This window comes from Cydia strobilella, chromosome 27 (genome assembly GCF_947568885.1).
Source record: "Cydia strobilella chromosome 27, ilCydStro3.1, whole genome shotgun sequence".
Taxonomy (NCBI): Eukaryota; Metazoa; Arthropoda; class Insecta; order Lepidoptera; family Tortricidae; genus Cydia; species Cydia strobilella.
Genome location: NC_086067.1, coordinates 5,967,784 through 5,987,357, shown reverse-complemented (window position 1 = coordinate 5,987,357; position 19,574 = coordinate 5,967,784). Strand labels below are relative to the sequence as shown.

The 19,574-nt window shown below is 41.2% G+C and overlaps 1 protein-coding gene across 5 annotated transcripts in view; it reads right to left on the bottom strand.

Annotated features, from left to right (window-relative positions):
* LOC134753502 (tau-tubulin kinase homolog Asator) overlaps positions 1 to 19,574 on the bottom strand; it is a 99,816-nt gene that overhangs the window by 34,814 nt on the left and 45,428 nt on the right. For 2 of the 5 annotated variants that reach the window (XM_063689392.1, XM_063689393.1), the window contains 4 exons: positions 6,617 to 6,904; positions 2,456 to 2,517; positions 1,233 to 1,506; positions 624 to 774 (listed from right to left, as the gene is read on the bottom strand). In XM_063689392.1, coding sequence (XP_063545462.1) covers positions 624 to 774; positions 1,233 to 1,286 — 205 coding nt within the window. In that variant the 5' untranslated portion in view covers positions 1,287 to 1,506; positions 2,456 to 2,517; positions 6,617 to 6,904. Of the gene's footprint in view, positions 1 to 623; positions 775 to 1,124; positions 1,146 to 1,232; positions 1,507 to 2,455; positions 2,518 to 6,616; positions 6,905 to 18,530; positions 19,022 to 19,574 lie in introns of those variants that run through there. The other 3 variants (XM_063689391.1, XM_063689397.1, XM_063689394.1) reach the window with 3 other exon arrangements.

Sequence of the window (19,574 nt, the reverse complement as noted above, 5' to 3'; positions counted from 1 at the left end):
TTTTGGAAATCAACCATTCAAAACTTCCTATAATTTTCCGGTTAAGATCATATGAGATCAATGTTTTTTTATCACAATCGTTTCATCTTCAGGTACAATGCGACATGAAGGAGTATAAAATGGAACTAAAAAATTTTCATAAAAAATTGTTGCCATGTTTAAGCATTTTTCGTCAAAAATGTGACAGTTACGAACTTACGAAGAAAGTGGCGCCCTCATTCAATTTCTACTCTTTTACGTCGCACTGGTATGTATCCCACAAAAACATTTTCGTGTAAAATATTGCCAAGATGTGACCATAAGGCTGGTACTGTCAAAAAGTGATCAGATCTCATGTAGAGCCAAGCTTCTAACTCTACAAGCCCTAACTTTACAAACTCTACACCTTAGTCAAAATAAGCCCACCTTCAGAGCCCCCTGTTCCTGGCTCACCAGCTCCAGACCCTCGTAGCTCCCACGTCCTAGCTACCACCATAGAGCTCACCTTCCACCTTTTTAGCACGGTTACCTCCATCTTCACCACTTGCTTGGGCCGCCTCGCGTCCACCTTCAGAGCCTGTTCCTAGATCACCAGCTCCAGACCCTCGTAGATCCCAAGTCCTAGCCACCACCATAGAGCTCACCTTGCAGTTTTTTCAGCACCGCCACCTCCATCTTCAGCACTTGCTTGGGCTGCCTCGCGGATTCCACCTTCAAAGCCACCTGTTCCTGGGTCACCAGGTCCAGACCCTCGTAGATCTCGCCGAAGCCGCCGCCGCCGATTTTCTTCACGACCTAAAAGGTGAACAATATATGATTACACCTTAGCAACACTCTTAAGTATGCATTCGTAGATTTCGAGTCGTTGGAGTAAGATTTCAGAATAATAACTGTGTCAACTGTCGACGATGGTACAGTTTTCAATTGGCTGTAACAGATGGACGGACAGACAGACACATGAGTGATCCTGTAAGGGTCCCGTTGTATGCACTTTTGTCTCAGGCGATGCCGTTTGAATGCCATGCGAGATGGAAACTCATACCTTCAATCTCTCCTTGACCACGTGTCCTGGCTGGAGTAGATCCCCGTGATGTGGTGGCGCGAGGAGGGACACAACCGCCTCAGTGTGAGCGGGACACACATACCTTCCATCTCTCCTTGACCACGTGTCCTGTAGCATCAGATCCTCGCCATGGTGATGTGGTGGCGCGAGGAGGGACACAGCCGCCTCATTGTGAGCGGGACACACATACCTTCCATCTCTCCTTGACCACGTGTCCTGGCTGGAGCAGATCTTCGCTCGCCATGGTGATGTGGTGGGCGCGGCGCGATGTATCGCAGCGGGACACAGAGCGCTCGCCACTTCAGTGTGAGCGGGACACACATACCTTCCATCTCTCCTTGACCACGTGTCCTGGCTGGAGCAGATCTTCGCTCGCCATGGTGATGTGGTGGGCGCGCCGCGATGTATCGCAGCGGGACACAGAGCGCTCGCGCTTACCGCCGAAGTTTGGAAGAGTTCGGGACCTGGAACGGTAAATGAAAAAAAAAATAAAACGGTGGAAAGGGTATTTGGGTCAAAATTCGGTGTCTTGTTTCTGACCACTCTGTCACGCTTTTATTTTTGTCTTCTATCAAATAAATGAAGAAAAGTTGAGTGCTATTGCATGTATTTCTAGCTGTAGATTATAATTCTCTTGAGAAAAATTAAAAACTAAATTTCACCCCATACAAAAAAAAGCTCCACTCCGTCACATTTTTTTGAAAAAAAAAAAGAACGAAAAGAATTTTGACCCGTTTGTCTGACTAGTCAGATCAGTTTCTTTTAGTAGTGACTTCGTCGTCGAAACGACGAGATAAATTTTAAAATCATTATACGCGTTATAATCTGTCTATTTATGGTTTTACTAGCTTTTGCCCGTCTGCGTGGACTTAGTAACCGCAGCTAGAGTAATAATAGCGCCTGGAGAAAGTCTTGTAGCAATCATTCAATTTGAGCATAATATGCACACAAATTATCAGGCAACTCATTAATTATCTCAATTCCACCATGATTCCACCCCGCTTTTCATCCTCTTAAGGGATGATTTTCGGGATAAAAACTATCCTATGTCCTTTCCCGGAACTCAAGCTATCTCTATGCTAAATTTCAACTAATTCGGTTCACCGGTTTAAGCGTGAAGAGGTAACACACAGACAGACAGACAGACTTTCGCATTTATAATATTAGTATGGATTTTATAAACAACTTGATAAAAAAACCGGCCAAGTGCGAGTCGGACTCGCCCACCGAGGGTTCCGTACTTTTTAGTATTTGTCGTTATAGCGCGCGGTAACAGAAATACATCATCTGTGAAAATTTAAACTGTCTAGCTATCACGGTTCATGAGATACAGCCTGGTGACAGACAGACGGACAGCGGAGTTTTACTAATAGGGTACAAACCTTTTGGGTACGGAACCCTAAAAATACATACCTTAATAGTGGATTGGCTTGCACCTGAGGGCCGAGGGCGGCTTCAAATCGCCTCTCTTCACGCTGCAACAAAAATATAGCTTAAGGTCCATGTGGAGAAGACCGGCTGTAAAAATTTAGGTTGGGGGAAGACCGTCATAGGGCAAGAACTCTCGTATTTGTATACGTACTTCGCTCAGACACAGTCAGAAAGGAAGAACTTCACTGCTTCTCTACCGACCTTCTGTATGTGTACTAGAGGTGTGCCGTTCCCGGTAACATTCCCCATTTTGTATGGGGAAATTTCTCGGTCAGTAACATTCCCCATTCAAAACGGGGAATGTACAAACGCAAGAGTTAGAAGCAACGAAAGAGTATGTAGTTAGGTACCTAAGTTACCTAACAGACGGTCCTCTCCACATTGAGCTTAAAACAAATCACCTGTCGATTTTTTTTCTTTATTTATACTTTATTTCACAAAAGAAAAACTTAGTGTACAATAGGCGAACTTAATGCTATGAAGCATTCTCTACCTTAGGGCAAAGCAGGATTGTAGGCGGTGCATTAGAGAAACAAAATAACCAAAAAATTATAAGAACCTCGTTAAATGCATACAATACACAATTACACATACATAAATTACATAATATCTGAACAAGTTTGGGAACAAATCAAATTATTTTATTAAATATTTTGATTTGTTTTTTTTTAAGTAGTCACACTACTATATATAAATTAAAAACTGTAATAGATGTCATATATTAAAGAAAAAGTGACGAAGCCCTCCAGTTTTTTTTTCTTTAATATATGACATCTATTACAGTTTTTTTAATACATAATATCTACTAAATACATTCCATTTATACATAAACAGACTATATATACATATATATAATATATACATATATTAACCAACATGTGAGATAGATCGGATAGTTCACAGCTTATGTAATAATAGTCTGGCTCATTTCCCTAACAAGTTTCATATTTTTTTTGTATACTACGTCGGTGGCAAACAAGCATACGGCCCGCCTGATGTTAAGCAGTCTCCGTAGCCTATGTAGGCCTGCAACTCCAGAGGAGTTACATGCGCGTTGCCGACCCTAACACTCCTCTCCCTCGTTGAGCTCAATCGAATTATCAATCCAGAAGAAGGCATAAAACTTGGTCAGCATGTAGCTTATGAAGGCAAGAAATATAACTACCGTCAACCGGGATAAATAGAGATGGCTGGGGTTAATAGGGACACAACTTAAAATGTGACATTTTCTTAAAAAAATACCCATACAAATTGTATCATTCAATTGAAAATAATAGTAGATTTTGTATGATAGAATTTGTGTGGGTATTTTTTAAGAAACTTATTTGACAAAACTCTTATAAATTAATTTTTAACAAGCAGAAACGTCTGCGATCGATGCTATTAAGCTTAGAATAAATTTTTAAAAGTGGAAAAATTACTGCCTTGGGTGAGACTTGAACTCACGGCCTCTGGATCGATACTCCAGCGCTCTGCCAACTGAGCCACCAAGACCTCATCCATAGTCAGCAAATCTTCCCACTATTTATTTTTTTTTTTTTATTTTTTTTTTATTTAATACAATTCTGGTTAAACGGCATTACAGCAAACACCAATGCGCCGAGAAACTTAACCTAACAGAAAATTTCATTTCCAGAAAAATATAGTACAAAAGTAGGTACAAGATACAAAATACACAGGAAGAAACAGAAATAACACTTCACATAACATAGTATTATACACCGACTGTGGAAGGCCTATCATCGATCGTCTCACAATACTTCAGACATTCACGGTACACAGTCGTCCATCTCCATGCAAACAAATCACAATCAGGTGCTGACGTCAGGAGCGCATTGAGTAATGTCAGTGCTCGAGGGAGCGGCGAATTTCTGCGTGACACAGTGCGCGCCGCCGGCACCGCCAACAGTGGGCGCACCCGCGGTCTCAGATTAATCCTAGGGATATCCGGTACGTGCAGTCTAAGTACGCGACTCACAAGATCAGGGCAGACTGATTCGCCACGCAGCATGCGACAAACGGTAGCAAGTAAGTCGCAGTTACGCCTTACTTCTAGAGAGTTGTAACCGAGTGTTCCGAGCAAAAACTTGGTTGGATATAAAAATGGGTAAAGCCCATATATTTTCTTATACAAAAATCTAAGAAAAGCCTTTTGAATCTTCTCTAGAAGTAAGGCGTAAGTCGACTCATACGGGTTCCACACAATTGACGAGGTCTCCAACTTGCTTCTCACCAATGCGTTAAAGACAAGCTTTATGGCCTCAACATCACGGAAGTCCTTGACGTTGCGGATCACGAAGCCTAGTCTTTTGAAACAACTATCGGCTAGCTTACGTATATGATCGTGGAACGTAAGACGCGAGTCAAACACCACCCCAAGATCTTTAACAGAAGAGACTCTGTCAATCACATCAGGTCCGAGCGTATACTGCGCAAGAAGAGGTTCTGCAGCTCGGCTGAATGAGCATACACAGCATTTGGCTACATTAAAGAGGAGTTTATTTTCAACGCTCCACCGCATCACAGAATTAATATCATCCTGCAGAGAAATACAGTCTACACTATTTTTTACACCATAAATCAACTTCAGGTCGTCAGCATATAGCAAGCACTTAGCGTTTTTAACTACTGTCTCCAGATCGTTGACCATCAACCCGAACAAAAGAGGGCCGAGTATGGAACCCTGGCTGACACCAGATCTCGTGTGATAAGGAGCGGAAACAAAGCATCCATGACGAACGTACTGCTGTCGATCGCGTAGATAACTCGCAAATAGAGCGAGCAACTTAGGCGAAAAGCCTAAACCATTCAGCTTGTGTAAAAGTACATCGTTATCCACGCGATCGAACGCTTTCTTGAAGTCAAAATAAAGTACGTCCACCTGGACGCCTTTATCAAGATGCTCAGATATAGTATCAGTCAGGATCATCAGATTGGTGTTTACGGAGCGCTTCGCTCTAAAACCATGCTGCGAGTCACACAAGAACGGTTTTATTTGCCCTGTTATCAGCCTGTGAAGTATCGACTCGAACAATTTTGCTAGGGTAGACAGCACGGCTATAGGCCTATAGTTGTCGACACTGGCAGTGTCCTTAGATTTTGGAATGGGTCTTACCCGCGTTGTTTTCCACTGATTTGGATACCTGCCAGTAGAAAGAGCCAAATTAAACAAGTGATGTATAGGAACTTTAAAGAAATCCATACATCCCTTGACAACATAAGCCGGTAAGTTGTCGGGCCCTATTGAGCTATTACCCTTTAGATGTTTAATACCAGTCACTACATCCTGCATAGATATGTTATTTATGTTAACATATTGTGCAGAACTTTTTTGGGTACTACTCTGTAGAGTAGTTAAATCAAGGCGAGGAACGTTAGGCAAAAAGACACTGGAAAAGAATCTGGAGAAGGCCTCCGCAGCTTCCACTCCGACGAATTGTTTCCCTTCCAGGGTAACCTTGGACGCAAACCCTCCCATCGACTTAAGGCTATCTATGTGCTGCCAGAATAAACGTGGATTACATTTAAGCATGCTTTGAATGCGATCAATATGACGAGCATACGCTAAGGAAATCCGCTTTTTTAAGTTCGTCCTGAGATGGGCAAAGTGCCTGTAAAGAGCCACATCTTTAGTAGCTCTCCAATCCCGGTGAATACGAGCTTTTGTTTTTATGTCAGCAATTAAATCCGCCGTGAACCAGACTGGATAACGTCTCGTGGTCCGTGGTCACTATATGGGTCTAGGGGACCCTAGCGACATCTACCGTAAGAGTGTTACACTTCTTAAACGGCCACCGGAGTTCCAAGTCATATTGGTGAGTTGGGTGAGCCCAAGGCAGTAATTTTTCCACTTTTAAAAATTTAAAAACTCTTATAGTTGAGTTAATAACTATTAAACTCAAAAATAAAAAGCCCCTACGCTATATGCCAAAAAATCCATGCCTCACATCACTTTGGAAAATAGCTAATACTCTTCAAACTGCTGGATCGATTTCTATCAAACATAGGTCAGAATCACCGCAAAGAAACTTGCTTTCACGTAAAAAAAACCGCATCGTAATCGGTCCATCCGTTGGTGAGCTACGATGCCACAGACGGACAGACACATTTATGACAAAAAGGATGATCAGACACCAAGGTTACCTGGGGCACATTTCGCTGGGGCCGCTCTGACCCTGAGCCCTGGGAGTTGGTGTCCGCTGATGATGAGGAGGATTCGGATCTGTTGGACTGGTGCGGCGCCTGATTGAATGAGGAATGTTTGTGACATGATCAGACACCAAGGTTACCTGGGGCACATTTCGCTGGGGCCGCTCTGACCCTGAGCCCTGGGAGTTGGTGTCCGCTGATGATGAGGAGGATTCGGATCTGTTGGACTGGTGCGGCGCCTGCTGGAATGAGGAATCCCTCTCGCAGGTTGGCTCTTTCTCCCTGTAACAAAACATAGTATAACATTAAAACAACAGTGACTAGAACATAGTTTTTACACGCTTTTATTGTTCGCCCGTATTTTGCAAAAAGCGAACTTAACCTTTTCGACGCCGTGTCAAACACAAAAACTGTCACACGGACGCCACGTCACCGAAATGTCAAAACTGAAATTGAACTTTATGCACATGCACGTAGGTCTATGTTGCTCTGTGGTCTTTGACCGATTAATTCGTCTTTGGCGTTGGACCTGCGGTGCAGATATATCCGCCGTTGGCGTCCAAAAGGTTAAGGTGCGACCACACCGCTGCTTAAAAACGGTGACGGTACGGAATCGCAGTGAGGCACCGTAAGCGTACCGTTTTTATCGCATGCTCTCCACACCGCTGCTTAAAACACGCCGACGGTGCGGAATCGTAGCGACGCGTCGTAAATTTCACGATTTTATCGCATGCCCTCCTAGTAAAATCGTAAAGTGTACGACACATCATTCGACACATATTCCCAAACCACTCACTTCCACTTTCAAATTTTTCCTTGTATATTGTTTCTAATTTGTGTTAATTATTAGTTGCTTAATCACATTTTGACACTGCCTTTACTGTTCTGAGCTATCTTCTTGCCCTGGGCTCCACGGAAGACCAGCGCTGTAGCATATACCTATATGGATACCACTCAGCATATGCTCTATATGCTGATTGGTATCCATTTGTAGTCTCTATAGCAGCATCAATACTGTAATTATTGCATGTTAATGAATGAATGAATATGTATTTATTGCCACAACAGCGAATACAGAAAACACAATATCAAAAAGTTACTTAACCTATAAACGTTATATCTATAATCTATAATCTTAACCTAATATCTGTAACTTAATAACTAAACATTTGCTGTGACAAATGGTTTGGGCGTCAGCATCAACTCAGCGTGAGTGACACTGCAGCGCTGTTTTTCAGCCCAGACCAAGATACCAATTAAAATAAATTAAATTAGCTCCGTATTTAACTACACAACACAAATACAATTCTCACTTCTCAAATCTTCTTCTTTTTAAAACTTGTATGGTGCTGTATGTAGATTTTTAAAATAAATGTTTTCTATTCTATTCTATTCTATTCTTAATTCTATCACTGTCGTCACTTCGATTCCGTACCGCCAGCGTATTTTGAGCAGCGGTGTGGACGCAAAAAACCCGGTACGCTTACGATGCGTCACTGCGATTCCGTACCGTCACCGTGTTTTAAGCAGCGGTGTGGTCGCACCTTTACAAGTGTTTATTTAACTTGCAATATTTGTATGTTCGTGCAAAGGTAATTATAGTCGGAATAGTAAGTTTTATATGATATAAACTTTTTAGGTACGTTATAGGTATACATGAAAAAAACGTTTCACACTGTTGGGCACACGCCAAATCTAATAAGCTAAGTATGAGACCTTTTGGATATCTCTCGGAGATATCTACTTTCGCTGCCAAATGACTTTAGTGATTTGAGTGTTTTTATTATGCATTTTTATTTGGCTCCTGAGACCTAAACTACCTACCTACCCGTCAAGGGCATATGGAATGTATATATGTATACATTCCCAAAGTTGTGTACGCTCTTACACCTTAAACAATAAAGTCGTGTTCACATATTTTTAAGCCATTTTTCTGGCTCGATATTTTTGCCTTCGACTGTACCAATGTTATGCAATAACTCAAAGTAGCAATAAAGATTATTTTATTCTATTTATTTATTTTTATTTAGAAGATTATTTTAAAAATTATCGGAATAAACGGGTTTCATATGTTGGATTTTACGTTTGTGTGTCGGTCTGTGAGTCTGTGACGCTGCGCTGTACTGCAACAGCTGCGAAAAGACGAAATCGATTGTCCGTTTTTTTTTGTGAAATATGATATGAGACAGGTATCATCATCATCGCTTTGAAACCTGATTTCTGGACTATCGCTCGACATAAAAAACCGGCCAAGTGCGAGTCGGACTCGCGCACCGAGGGTTCCGTACTTTTTAGTATTTGTTGTTATAGCGGCAACAGATATACATCATCTGTGAAAATTTCAACTGTCTAGCTATCACGGTTCATGAGATACAGCCTGGTGACAGACGGACAGTCAGACGGACGGACAGCGGAGTCTTAGTAATAGGATCCCGTTTTTAACCTAAGATAGCGGGTGGATGTCAAAGTTGTGTAGACAGCGCTCGGTCGGTCGGTTGTGTCGGCGTAGTGACACGGTGAGTGTAGTGTGTTTGGACAGACCAACGAGACTGTGAACGCGACTGGACCAACAAGTGTGAATGCGACCGTTGGTAACGTTGAAAGTGAACGCAGCCGACGCGCAAGAATGAGGGTAGACAGAGCGCTGTCTACACAACTTTGACACCCACCCGCTATCTTCAGTCACCCGTGAACATGATGCATGGAACTGCGTCGAAATATCGGGAGCTCACAAATAATACAAAAGGTAATCACGGTCTATATCCCGGTCAATATAAGTCTAGTGAAACTAACCGTGAATCATTCAAAACTCTAAAAATCACTTGAGTTTCTATCGAACGGCACGTCTGTACACGTGGCATGCGTCATAGTGTGAGTAAGATGCTTAAAAATAGCACTGAGCGGCCGGCAAACGGCCGTCAATCTGCTGTCGCGGGGCGAGGTAATTTCAGTCGGGGCGGGGCGGTCCGTGGCCGTTCTGTATGATAATACTATTACTTATTCTGTGCCTGATCCCAAGGGGCATTGTAAAGTTTGTACATTACATACATACATAACTTACAAGGGTTCCCGTATAAACGGTTGCCGCAGTAGGTTTGTATGTATGTACCTACACGTAAACTATTTCAGTGGAACTAAGCTGAGTCATTTGGCAATGCGTTGTCGTTTATTTAATTAGCTAACTTACCTAACTAGTTTAAAAACCTTTCTTGGTGGCAAGGAAAGAACTATTTATCGACAATTCTGAGAAATTTTAGTAACAAAACTTCTGTGAGACACAGACATATTAAACATATTAATAACAGGTCACTCACGTATTTTCAGTCGAAAAACGTTCAACATGTTTGTGACGCGCGTTTTCCGACTGAAAATACGTGAGTGACCCGTTATTAATATGTTAGTAATTCTAAAAAAAACTCTATATAGTAATTCTCCAAATATTAGAATAAATTAAAATTTGATGCAGGCTTCCTTGACTTATATATTACTTCGTAAAGACGGGCCTTATTAATGCTTAAACACTAATCTTGGATATAGGTATAGTCACGCTCTGTGATTGTTAAGAGTAAGCTGCAGATTTAAGTGACCCCACCATTGTGAAACAGGGGCCAGCAGGCGCTACCCGTCTACCCAGGATGTCATCTAGACCTGGCGAGGCTGCGGAAGAGTGCTCCAGTGTTCCTGTGGCCTCGCCTTATAGCCCTGAGACGGCCAAGAGGGGTTTTTAGTGGGTAAACCGTGGGTCCCATGAGCCTATACGGGAGTCCCACATAACCATCCCAGGCCCGTCCCCGCGCCTGGGTGGTATGCGAAAAGCATTTTCCCCTCTATAAAAAAAAGGATGTTATAATACTAGATACGTAACGTACAAATAGCTAGGTCAAATAAACGTCAGTCCATAAAAAAGTATGCACATTGTGCAAGGTTTTCGGCAGAGGGGTAAGCTCTTAAAGGCGACTCCGGTTATTAAATGCTCTAAGACACACGTGCATGAACATATTATTATGTCAATTATGAATGAATGTTTCTTTATTCAGGCAATAGACCCATTACATACAATACAATAAAACATAAAAAGAAATACGGTAAAAATAAAATAGAATAAAAATAAAATAAAATAAAATAAAACTCACTAAAAACTAAAAAACTAAACTACTTACGGTTCGGTTGCTGATGCGCGGACAACCAATGCAGGAAAAACGCATTTTGGTAAATGTTTTCATTTACTGTCACAATAAGCCTATTATTAGAAATGCGTACCCTGTTCCAGAACGACGCTATTCGGTTTCTAATAATGGCAAAGAAGTCAGGTACCCTGGCTTCAACAAACATCGCTGACGCACTGCAGAACCGTGGTTGTTTGGTCAGAATTCGCAAAGCGTCATTGTACTGTACTCTAAGGATGCTGTAAGCTTTTCGTGTATATTTCGTCCATAGTTGGCAAGTATAAAAACTTTGGCAATATGCCCGAAATAGCACAAGCTTAACTTCCCTAGAGCACTTAGCGAACCTGCGCGCCAGCATATTACTACGTATTGCCAGGGCCCTTCGTTCACGCTCCATGTCTAGATCGTCCTGCATGTTATCGCATAGTATATGTCCTAAATACTTGAATTGTCTTACAACCCGCACTGATTCACCATTTAGAAATACCGGTGCCACTCTCTCCGGACCCTTACCATATCTAAAAATTACCATCTCGGTTTTAGCCGTATTGTATTTCATGCCATTTTTTAAGGCAAAGTTCTGGCAAACCGCTAAGAGCTCGCGTAGGGCACCGATCGATGGACTGAGAAGAACCATGTCATCCGCATAACTTAAATTATTATAACAGACGCCATCAATATGGCAGCCGACACGAGTCCCCCTCAGCTCATCGATCAGATCGTTAATATAAATATTAAAAAGGTCCGGTGAGGTTAGCCCTCCTTGACGGACTCCACATTCTAGTCTGTACTCACTAGATTGTGAGTCGCCCCATCTGACGCTATTCGTTTGGCTTCCATACCAAAATTTGAACAAGTCGACCACACTGTGCGACACGCCCGCCCTCAGCAATTTGTTCCACAACACTTTGTAGTTGACAAGGTCAAAGGCGCGGCTCAAATCCAGAAAGCAGGCGTAGATGGACGTTTCTCTTTGAACGTAGTAATTTACTGTGTTTTTTAGACACAGTATGGCCGAGTCAGTTGAAACACCTTGGCGGAAAAAAAACTGCGCGTCGTCTATTGTCACATTCCGCATCAGTTCGGGTTGCAAAAGTCTCTCTAAAATTTTACTAATGACAGTACCTAAAGAAATAGGCCGATAGTTATTCAAATTAGACAGGTCACCCGTTCGGTTTTTGGGTATAGGAACCACCACAGTTTTCATTAAGCTAGAAGGAAGGCAGCTGTGTCTTAAACAAAGATTAAACAGTATAGAGAGCACCCTATATATTTCTTCACTAGCAAAGACAATGTGTTCAATACTGAGCCCGTCATGGCCGGGAGATTTCCCACGCTTCATAGATTTAACTACTCGTGCTACGTCATTGGCGGTTACTGTCCAGTTCGTGGACTGCGGCACTGACCTGGGCTCAGTATCCACCACATTGTCAACATGTTGGAGAGTAACCTTGAAGTGGCCAGCGAACAAATCGGCAATCTTCTTTGTGTCATGCACGTTATTCACGCTGGTTGGCAACTTGGGTCTAAAACTCATATTTTTAGTTGCTTTCCAAAACTTACCAAAGTCACGATTACTGTTGTGTATCGCTAAGATATTCATTTTAATAGTTTCTTGGTTATTTTGGCACCATCTAAGTTTGTTTTTAAACCGCTTTCTAGCATCGCGCATTTTATCAAATAGCATCCCACTTTTGGGTCTTCCACTTAAAATCCAGTTCCGAAACTCAAGCTTAGCCACGTCATGACTACTCCGAACGTGATAATTCCAGCCAGTTATAGGCTTTTTACTCCTTGGCGCATCAGCATCCGAACCTGCACTTTCTTCGGCACCACATTGTAGAACAGTAATAATATTATCGTAAAAGCTATTTATATATCCTAAAATAAAATTACTATCACATTTGGAGCTATCATTGCAGTGACATTGACTAGAATCATAAATTACGGATAATTTTGATTTACAAAATAATCCATAATTATTAATTTGCTGCATGTTTCTATGCCCCCATTTTATTTTACCGTGATCCATTGACACTGTTCTAGAAAGTGGCTGCGTCCTTACACTATCAGAAAAGCTGCAATCAACCACCAGAGGAAAATGATCAGACCAGTGAACGTCATACATAATACTAATGCTATTAATCGTACGGTGCGCGGCTGCTGTAGTGATACAATGGTCTAACCATCTTTCCGTCGCATGAGATTCACTATAGAAAGTATGGGTATTCTGAACATTCTCAAGCAAGCTAAAGTCGCTCCAAATCCATAGCTGCTCATCACAAAAAGACTGGAGCTCCGCACTAAACCTAGTCCCGGGGTGCGCGTTCATGTCACCCAGTACGTATACGGAAGCTATGTCCCTTTCCTCTATAATTGCACTTAGCTCTGCGAGAACATCTGTAAACTCGGGTAGGTTCTCCTCGATGTCAACAGGCATATAAACGCAAAAAACTAGAAATTGACGGTCACTCAAATTTACTTGAACGCCGGCCAATCTATTACTACAGCATTTTACAACTGAAACACTGTCGAACAACGATTTTCGCCATAATAATGATACACCACCATATGGACGCCCGCGCAAGACACCGGCTCCCGTGTCAACAGCTGACTTTGAATACGACGCAAAATTGTCATCGATCTCGTTCGTGTATCCAAGGTCAAACTCCAAAAGCCACGTCTCCTGCAGGGCAAGGATATCTCCATGTTTACATAATTCCCGAATGTGCTCTCTGGATCGTTTGATAGACTTGCAGTTAAACGAAATCATTTTAATATTATTATTTTGTATTCCCATTATTGTTTGTATTGATTGCAGCGTTCGTTAGATGTTCTCTAAATCGGCGGTACCGAATTCCTACTGGCCAGAAGCTACCATTTAGGAATGTCTGTAACTTACTACTAGATATGACGACCTTGAAGGAGTTAAACGTTGTAGCATGGAATTGTTTCAACAATTCGACACTAATACATTCCTCGTTCATTTCCCGAATGTGCTCTTCCATATCTGACACACCGATATTTTTGGCAACCCTGGAGACGTAAATGGCGCATGTAGTTTCCGCTACTTGTATACGTGAACACGACTGAATACCTGTCCCCATCATATTCTTTCTTTTATTTTTCTTATATTGTACGGTCGTATAACCATCATTATCGTTATCACTCTTAACGCCGCTGTCAATAAGGATTTTCTTGCCATGCTCGACTCTCGATGAAGTTGCGATATCCCTATAACTAGGTGCGCCATTCAGGCGCTCCTTATCTTTGTTGCTATGTTCAGTTTGCTCGTCAATAGATGCACATGCAACCGGTTTATTGCAGTCGGCCGTCGCGGTAGGTACGTGCCCGCTTATCGGCGATAACGCGCGAGGTTCACTGCTTACGCGTGTTACGCGGTTTGCGCTGCCCAGGCTGTCGTTTTTATGCTTAGAGTTGGTTTTTATCAACTTCATGTCTTCCCTTAGTAACTGAATCTCTGTTTTAGTACTCGAGTCATTTTTAATACTCTGTATCTCGGCCTTTAGATACGCTATGTCCTTTAATAGGCGGCAAACATCCACATGGTCGAAACCAACAGCTGGTAAACGGTCCAAATTCTTGGCTACAAAAGTAGGCTGGGTGTTAGGTTCCGACTCGCGCAGCAACTTGATGACATCCTTAATATCTTTCTTGTTTTTATCAGCACCCTTTCGCTGCACACATCTTGATCCATCTGGTATATGTTCATACACTAATAACTTGCCGGCTTCTATTTCAGATTCCGAAAAGTTAGACGCACATATTTGAACAATACTTAAATCGTCGAGAACTTTTATCTTGTTTTGCACGAAGGTCAAAAACTCGTTAATAATTATTTTACTATTCTCAGTAGCCATATTTACGGCACACGGTCACTTAAATAATATACATAATACAGCTAGGTAAACGTAATCAACTAATCATAGCATCTTATTGTCGCGCGCGCACTCACGACGAAAATTATGTGTCATCTCTACCAAACAAGGGCCTGACACTCTTTGATAGAGAAAGATAGTCTTATTGCGATTCCTATAAGAGGAAAGAGAAAATAGTGCCATGCTTTGTCCTTATCACCGACCGGGTGGCATCATAGGTAGGAGGCGATGGCGAAATACCGAAATTTATAAAGAGTGAAAGAGAAAAAATCCTAGGCTGCCCAAATTTTCTATGAATATTCTTTCTCTTACCCCCGGTCGCTCGGTGGCGCGTCTATAACTACTTGTATATACTATGTCTATGGTACCAAATTAGCACACTTAGTATCAGATAACGTAACATTTGACACGGTTGACTAACTTACTATATGACTTATCTAACATATTATAAATATTTGTAAACACAAGGTTGTAAGCCCTTTTGGAATTATAATGGTTTCTTATCTCCTAACATTTTGCCCTTTTTATCAATATTATGATAATAAATAAATTATTGACATAATGATACGTTTGTTTACATTAAACCAAAACAAGCCAAATTTTCCTTTATTGTTTAGGTTTGTGTTAAATATTGACATTAATTTAACTCATTATTTACGATTTTTACTCATTATTATTTACCAAAACTGGACTTAATCGCGTATAATTAAGTTTTTAAATTTACCTCCGACGTTTCGAAGACAGCGTTGTCCCCATGGTCTCAGAGAAGACTGGCTAAAGTTGACATCAACATCTTCTAGCCGCGCGAGTTTTTCGAACTACCCGCACTTGGTCTTGTTTATTAACTTGAACGTTTTGCGCACTAGGGATGTTACTCGTTTGACGCACTAAACTAACGACATTCGATTTTTCAACTATCGATATTTGTTTCCGCTTACATTTACTAATGACTCGATTCCATGTTTTAAAAACTTTATTATACGCGATTAAGTCCCGTTTTGCTAAATAATATTGACATTAATGCCGTACACGGCAGAAAGAAGGTGATAACTCGAGATATTTTATTGAAGAAATTTGAACTTAAAATAGAACTACATAAGGTTCAAATTTCTTCATTTTTTTTCTTGCCACTTATCAACTTCTTCCCGCCGTGTACGATCACTGATCAATTACTATTCAATTCAAACAATAATTAATTTAAATTGCTAAGCTCCCGCAGTATTTTCACAATCAGTTGGAAATGGAATGTTAGTTTACATGTTCATTAAGTACCTAAATCCATGACATTATAACTCCAGATAGGTTAGGGTTCATCCATTAATTACGTCACACGAATTTCTAGGTTTTTTTGACACCGCCCCCCCTCCTTGTCACACTTGGTCACATTTGGCAAACCCGGGAGGGGTGACGTCACATTTTTTCAACGAAATCGGCAAATTCGACCGCCCCCCCTCCGTGTCACACTTGGTCACATTTGGCAAACCTGGGTGGGGTGACGTCACATTTTTTCAACGAAATCGGCAAATCGAATTAAGTATTATTAATATTTTATCAAAATATTTTTGACAAGAGAAATAGTAGTGTGACTACTTTTAGAGCCCATCAACGTGCTCACTAGCGCCACTGCTAAATAATTGTGATTATTTAAAATTAACAATAGATATTCAAAAGAGGGGGGCGCTACGTACTGTATTTTGTATACAATATAATAGTTTTTGCATTGCTGGATTTGTCAATTTATGCATCCAAAGTTAAAACGGCTGCTTTGGTTTTGTTTTGAGGTCATAGATCGATGAATGCAGCAACATAAAAACTATTATAATGTATTCAAAATGTACCTAAATAAAAAATACAATATGTTGCGGCCCCCTATTTTTAATATCTATCGTTAATTTTAAATAACCACAATTATTTAGCAGTGGCGCTAGTGAGCATGTTGATGGGCTCTTAAAAACAAATCTCATAAAAATTCTTATGGTCAAACCAAATTGTCAGTAAATAAGAACAAAAACAACTATACTCATTCTTTTTTCTTTGGTGCCAGTACTAGTATAAGACAAAGACAGTATAATTCTCTCTGTCTATGTTTGAAATGAGACAGTCCTTTGACAAACTATAACAAAATAATTGCATTTGTTCCCCAGTTGTATTGTCAAAAACACTTTAACAAGAATCTTGTCCGCATCAGCTAAATTGCTTTTAAGTTCCCATTCTAATTAGAATCTTTTTGCCAATTAAATTATCATTTCAAGAAAAAGTTTAAAGAGATTTTTTTTTTTTTTTTTACTAGCCTAATTTAGTGTCCCACTGCTGGGCAAAGGCCTCCCCTCGTTTCCTCCACTCGACCCTGTCGTTTGTAGTGTCCCGCCAATTTGGATAAAATGCGTCTAAGTCGTCCCGCCATCTCCTTTTCGGCCTGCCTGCACCCCGGCCAGCACCATCTATGGTGTTCCGTGGGTCCCACTCGGTAACCATTTTGGCCCACCTTTCAGGGTGCATGCGGCAGACATGCCCAGCCCAGTCCCACTTAAGCTTAGCGGTCTGGACACCTACATCTACAACTCGAGTTCTGGAGCGCAGTTCCGTGTTTCTGATTCTATCAGTTCTGCGAACACCTAGTATACTGCGCTCCATCGCTCGCTGGCAAACCTTGAGTTTGGACTTTAACGCCTCAGTTAATGACCATGTTTGAGCACCGTAGGTTAGGATAGGCAGGATACACATGTCGATGAGTTTGCGCTTGAGACACAGGGGAAGGTCGCCCTTCAATAGCGCCTTCATGGACCAGAAGCTCTTCCAGGCGTTGTCAATACGTCTATTGACCTCTATGGTTTGCCTGTTTTCGAAGGAGGCTATCTGGCCCAAATAAATGTACTCATCAACATACTGTATATCCTGCCCATCTACCGTGACCCTGTGTTTTGCTCCATTGGTCATCAACTGAGTTTTCGCTCTGTTCATTGTGAGTCCAACCTCAAGGCTCGCTGTGCTGAGATCTTGTAGCATGTGTTGTAGTTGAGATGCCGTGTGGGAGAAAAGGACGATGTCGTCGGCAAAACGCAGGTTAGTTAACCGTTTATTACCGACGACAATGCCCAATCCTTCCCACGAGACCGCCAGCTTTTTGAATTAAAGAGATTAATATTTTTATTCATTTCCAATTTAATCAGGATACGAGAAGAACGTATGTGACCTTTATCAGATTATTCCTCTGGCATTTACAAAGGAAAATCACTGTACCTACCAGGAAACCTTCTTTTGACCTTTTCATTAATTACCTAGAAGTCCTTGTACCTACAATAAAGCACCTTTAAAAAATCGCAAATCTATGTTGTGCTTATCTACGATTTGTTTAAAAAAAATACACTCGACTTTTTTTTAAGTTATCGTAAGTCGTAAGAAACTAAGAAAGTAATTATTGATTTATCAAAAACGGACATTTTACAATGTTATAACTTAAAATAAAAATTAAATAACGTGCGTAATATGATAATATCGGTGGTGGGTACTACATATACATTTATCTATTTAGAAATACAATAATTTATCGTAATTAAAAACTAAAATTATCGGAAAAGAAAAGTGGGACAGAAACAGTTAACCAGCTGATTTAAATTGCAGTCAGTTGTACGAAACGCCGCATCGTTACGTCATCTTCGCCGCGGTCGGATTATAGTCGAGCGGGATAGCTATGAAATCTTCTAGCCCACCCACAAATCGATTTTGAAGGAATATGAAGTATATTCATTTAAATATAACTACCAATACACAGTTGTTAATACATATGCTACAAGTAAAAACAGTTTTGAGGTTGCTAAAGGTATAAATAAGTTGAAAACTCACCCAGAAAAAGTGCAACTAGGTTCTCGTTAGACGAGAATAAAATTAGAATCCCTGAAAAAACACTGAAAAGCCACTGAAAAAGCTAACCAACACCACTAAAACCAGCACAGTGCTCCCACTAACGATGTCGCATAGCGTTTATAACGTTCCGTGACATTTAGCGCGGCATATTTGCAATTTCCCCGACTTTTCCTAGGCACGGGCTAGCCATCGATCGCGATGCCATGACAGTTCTGTCCCGAGTGAATAGAGCAGCGATCGCTCAGCTGACGGCAACTTTTTTTTTTAATTTTGCCGCATTGAAGTTAGCCGTGGACCGCAGCGAGGTCGACGAACTCCTCGGTATAAATTAGGGTTCCTTTTGACATTATGGAGTACATGAGTACATTAAGGGTTATTTATGTTTAAGAATTTAAATGAGGGAAAATCGTAATCGTTACTTTTATCTGCCCTTTAACTTTCGTGATGCAAGTGTTTATCGTTTTAGTGTATTTCAGGCGAACGCCACGCCATAGCGGAGCGATTTGGGCGCGACTGTGCTCTGCGGTTCAGAATATGAAATTTAGACAGGAACCCTTGCTTTGCATGTAATTTATAGTCGTAAAATTCAAAAAAACGAGTATTATTTTATATATTTTGTCATTTAGGATCATGGTTGCAGGGGCGTAGCTAGAGGATATGGCGCTCGGGGCAGTCACCAAATTTGCGCCCCCTGTTTTAGTTTCCCTGCTGCTGCCTTTTGCCCATTTTGCCCCCCCCCCCCCCCCCCCCCCCCTTGGATGGCGACATCATCAAATCATCATCATCATCCCTCCATGCATACGAAGTAACGGGCAAAAACTGTATAGTTAATATAGTCACGTATAATTCTTGATTCTAGTAACTAGTGTAGTGTTGCCAAGTGTACCTACCACCTACCCTATGAAAAAGAGAAATTATTCTAAATCTTAAGCGGCTAAAACATTACCGCACCGCACCAAGGTCATTTTGCGACGCATCCATAAGTAAGAGCGAGAAAGAGATATTGCTTTCTCGCTCCTACTT